Raw genomic sequence first — 5,000 nt, 5'->3', positions numbered from 1 at the left:
ATACTCTGACCTGCTCAACCAGCTGACCCTTCTAGAACAATCAGAACCTTCTATTGACATAATAGCATTCTGTCTGACACCAAAGACAGTGTGTGTGTGTGTGTGTGCGTGCGTGCGTGCGTGCGTGCGTGCGTGGTTACCTGGGTGACAGAGCAGCAGGCACCTGTGTCCGCAGGAGGGCTTGAAGGCGCGGTCACACACCTGGCCGCAGGAGTGGGGGAGGAGCCAGGGGTCCAGGGGAGGGTCCTCCACCTTGCCACAGTAGCACACGTACCTGTTGGGTGTCTGGCTGGGGGTGTACTCATACCTGCACTTAGGACTGGGGGCGGGGGGGGAGAAGGGTAGAGAGAGAGGGGTAGAGAGAAGGAGGGAGAGGGAGGGGTAGAGAGAGAGGGGTAGAGAGAAGGAGGAAGAGAGAGGGGTAGAGAGAGAGGGGTAGAGAGAAGGAGGTAGAGAGAGAGGGGGATAGAGGGAGAGGGGTAGAGAGAGAGGGGTAGAGAGAGGGGGGTAGAGAGAGAGGGGTAGAGGGAGAGGGGTAGAGAGAGAGGGGTAGAGGGAGAGGGGGGGTAGAGGGAGAGAGGTAGAGAGAAGGAGGGAGAGGGAGAGGGGGATAGAGGGAGAGGGGTAGAGAGAGAGGGGTAGAGAGGGGGGTAGAGAGAGAGGGGTAGAGGGGAGAGGGGTAGAGGGAGAGGGGTAGAGAGAGAGTTTTTTTTATTTGTATAGCGCTTTTCCTGCAAACGTTGCAGCTCAAAGTGCTTTAATCATTATATAATCATAATTTAATTATTTAGTCATTTAAAGGCAATATTAAAAAGATGTGTTTTTAGTCTTGACTTGAACATATGTGCTGAGGTTGCATCCGTAATGTAAACTGGCAGTGAGACACAATCTGGAGCATAAAATGAGAATGCAGCCTCACCAAATCTCTTCTTTTGTACATGTGGTACACAGAGAAAACCAGCGTCAGAAGACCTGAGAGCTCTATTGGGCTGATATGCTAGCAGAAGACCTGAGAGCTCTATTGGGCTGATATGCTAGCAGAAGACCTGAGAGCTCTATTGGGCTGATATGCTAGCAGAAGACCTGAGAGCTCTATCGGGCTGATATGCTAGCAGAAGACCTGAGAGCTCTATTGGGCTGATATGCTAGCAGAAGACCTGAGAGCTCTATTGGGCTGTGTGTGTGTGTGTGTGTGTGTGTGTGTTAGCCCACCAGGGCCAGGGGTGTGTGTGTGTGTGTGTGTGTGTGTGTGTGTGTGTGTGTGTGTACCAGGGCCAGGGGTGTGTGTGTGTGTGTGGGTGGGTGTGTGTGTGTGTGTGTGTGTGTGTGTGTACCAGGGCCAGGGGTGGTCCTTCTGGGTGAAGTCCTGGTCCGTGGCGGAGGACAGCAGGAAGACGCTGTCCCTGGCCCACTTCTGGATGCACGGCACGTGGAACAGGCAGAAGCACCCGGAACAGCTCCACACCTGGGGGGAGGGAGGGGGGAGGAGTTAACACTAGAACACCTGGGGGGGGGGGGGGGGAGTTAACACTAGAACACCTGGGGGGGGGGGGGGGGAGTTAACACTAGAACACCTGGGGGGGGGGGGGGGGAGGAGTTAACACTAGAACACCTGGGGGGGGGGGGGAGGAGTTAACACTAGAACACCTGGGGGGGGGGGGGGGGGGAGGAGTTAACACTAGAACACCTGGGGGGGGGGGGGGGGGGAGGAGTTAACACTAGAACACCTGGGGGGGGGGGGGGAGGAGTTAACACTAGAACACCTGGGGGGGGGGGGGGGGAGGAGTTAACACTAGAACACCTGGGGGGGGGGGGGGGGGAGTTAACACTAGAACACCTGGGGGGGGGGGGGGGAGGAGTTAACACTAGAACACCTGGGGGGGGGGGGGGGGAGTTAACACTAGAACACCTGGGGGGGGGGGGGAGGAGTTAACACTAGAACACCTGGGGGGGGGGGGGGAGGAGTTAACACTAGAACACCTGGGGGGGGGGGGGGGGGGAGGAGTTAACACTAGAACACCTGGGGGGGGGGGGGGGAGGAGTTAACACTAGAACACCTGGGGGGGGGGGGGGAGGAGTTAACACTAGAACACCTGGGGGGGGGGGGGGGGGGGGAGTTAACACTAGAACACCTGGGGGGGGGGGGGGGGGGAGGAGTTAACACTAGAACACCTGGGGGGGGGGGGGGGAGGAGTTAACACTAGAACACCTGGGGGGGGGGGGGAGGAGTTAACACTAGAACACCTGGGGGGGGGGGGGAGGAGTTAACACTAGAACACCTGGGGGGGGGGGGGAGGAGTTAACACTAGAACACCTGGGGGGGGGGGGGGGGGGAGTTAACACTAGAACACCTGGGGGGGGGGGGGGGGGAGTTAACACTAGAACACCTGGGGGGGGGGGGGGGGGGAGTTAACACTAGAACACCTGGGGGGGGGGGGGGGGAGTTAACACTAGAACACCTGGGGGGGGGGGGGGGGAGTTAACACTAGAACACCTGGGGGGGGGGGGGAGGAGTTAACACTAGAACACCTGGGGGGGGGGGGGGGGGGGAGTTAACACTAGAACACCTGGGGGGGGGGGGGGGGAGTTAACACTAGAACACCTGGGGGGGGGGGGGGGGAGTTAACACTAGAACACCTGGGGGGGGGGGGGGGGAGGAGTTAACACTAGAACACCTGGGGGGGGGGGGGGGGGAGGAGTTAACACTAGAACACCTGGGGGGGGGGGGGGGGAGGAGTTAACACTAGAACACCTGGGGGGGGGGGGGGGAGGAGTTAACACTAGAACACCTGGGGGGGGGGGGGGAGGAGTTAACACTAGAACACCTGGGGGGGGGGGGGGGGAGGAGTTAACACTAGAACACCTGGGGGGGGGGGGGGGGGGAGTTAACACTAGAACACCTGGGGGGGGGGGGGGGAGGAGTTAACACTAGAACACCTGGGGGGGGGGGGGGGAGGAGTTAACACTAGAACACCTGGGGGGGGGGGGGGGGAGGAGTTAACACTAGAACACCTGGGGGGGGGGGGGGGGGGGAGGAGTTAACACTAGAACACCTGGGGGGGGGGGGGGAGGAGTTAACACTAGAACACCTGGGGGGGGGGGGGGGGGAGGAGTTAACACTAGAACACCTGGGGGGGGGGGGGGGAGGAGTTAACACTAGAACACCTGGGGGGGGGGGGGGGAGGAGTTAACACTAGAACACCTGGGGGGGGGGGGGGAGGAGTTAACACTAGAACACCTGGGGGGGGGGGGGGGGGAGGAGTTAACACTAGAACACCTGGGGGGGGGGGGGGGGGGGAGGAGTTAACACTAGAACACCTGGGGGGGGGGGGGGGGAGGAGTTAACACTAGAACACCTGGGGGGGGGGGGGGGGGGGGAGGAGTTAACACTAGAACACCTGGGGGGGGGGGGGGGGGAGGAGTTAACACTAGAACACCTGGGGGGGGGGGGGGGGGGGGGAGGAGTTAACACTAGAACACCTGGGGGGGGGGGGGGGGGGGGAGTTAACACTAGAACACCTGGGGGGGGGGGGGGGGAGGAGTTAACACTAGAACACCTGGGGGGGGGGGGGGGGGGGGAGTTAACACTAGAACACCTGGGGGGGGGGGGGGAGGAGTTAACACTAGAACACCTGGGGGGGGGGGGGGGGGGGGAGGAGTTAACACTAGAACACCTGGGGGGGGGGGGGGGAGGAGTTAACACTAGAACACCTGGGGGGGGGGGGGGAGGAGTTAACACTAGAACACCTGGGGGGGGGGGGGGGAGGAGTTAACACTAGAACACCTGGGGGGGGGGGGGGGGAGGAGTTAACACTAGAACACCTGGGGGGGGGGGGGGGGGGGGAGGAGTTAACACTAGAACACCTGGGGGGGGGGGGGGGGGAGTTAACACTAGAACACCTGGGGGGGGGGGGGGAGTTAACACTAGAACACCTGGGGGGGGGGGGGGGGGGAGGAGTTAACACTAGAACACCTGGGGGGGGGGGGGGGGAGGAGTTAACACTAGAACACCTGGGGGGGGGGGGGGGAGGAGTTAACACTAGAACACCTGGGGGGGGGGGGGAGGAGTTAACACTAGAACACCTGGGGGGGGGGGGGGGGAGGAGTTAACACTAGAACACCTGGGGGGGGGGGGGGGAGGAGTTAACACTAGAACACCTGGGGGGGGGGGGGGGGAGTTAACACTAGAACACCTGGGGGGGGGGGGGGAGGAGTTAACACTAGAACACCTGGGGGGGGGGGGGGGGGAGGAGTTAACACTAGAACACCTGGGGGGGGGGGGGGGGAGGAGTTAACACTAGAACACCTGGGGGGGGGGGGGAGGAGTTAACACTAGAACACCTGGGGGGGGGGGGGGAGGAGTTAACACTAGAACACCTGGGGGGGGGGGGGGGGAGTTAACACTAGAACACCTGGGGGGGGGGGGGGGGGGGGGAGTTAACACTAGAACACCTGGGGGGGGGGGGGGGGGGGAGGAGTTAACACTAGAACACCTGGGGGGGGGGGGGGAGGAGTTAACACTAGAACACCTGGGGGGGGGGGGGGGAGTTAACACTAGAACACCTGGGGGGGGGGGGGGGGGGAGTTAACACTAGAACACCTGGGGGGGGGGGGGGGAGGAGTTAACACTAGAACACCTGGGGGGGGGGGGGGGGAGTTAACACTAGAACACCTGGGGGGGGGGGGGGGGAGGAGTTAACACTAGAACACCTGGGGGGGGGGGGGGAGGAGTTAACACTAGAACACCTGGGGGGGGGGGGGGGAGGAGTTAACACTAGAACACCTGGGGGGGGGGGGGGGAGGAGTTAACACTAGAACACCTGGGGGGGGGGGGGGGGGGAGTTAACACTAGAACACCTGGGGGGGGGGGGGGGGGAGGAGTTAACACTAGAACACCTGGGGGGGGGGGGGGGGGAGTTAACACTAGAACACCTGGGGGGGGGGGGGGAGGAGTTAACACTAGAACACCTGGGGGGGGGGGGGAGGAGTTAACACTAGAA

The 5,000-nt window shown here is 62.2% G+C and overlaps 1 protein-coding gene across 1 annotated transcript in view; it reads right to left on the bottom strand.

Moving 5' to 3' along the window:
- The window catches only part of nfxl1 (nuclear transcription factor, X-box binding-like 1), a gene marked incomplete at both ends in the record, with an annotated part of 43,837 nt that overhangs the window by 27,652 nt on the left and 11,185 nt on the right, over positions 1-5,000 (bottom strand). Inside the window, 2 exon segments of the mRNA XM_080544231.1 lie at positions 141-319; positions 1,335-1,465. Coding sequence (XP_080400357.1) covers positions 141-319; positions 1,335-1,465 — 310 coding nt within the window.

This window comes from Nansenia antarctica, assembly GCF_963989245.1.
Source record: "Nansenia antarctica genome assembly, chromosome: 13".
Lineage (NCBI taxonomy): Eukaryota > Metazoa > Chordata > Actinopteri > Argentiniformes > Microstomatidae > Nansenia > Nansenia antarctica.
The sequence above is the reverse complement of the archived record's forward strand: the minus strand, read 5'-3'. Positions and strand labels throughout refer to the sequence as shown.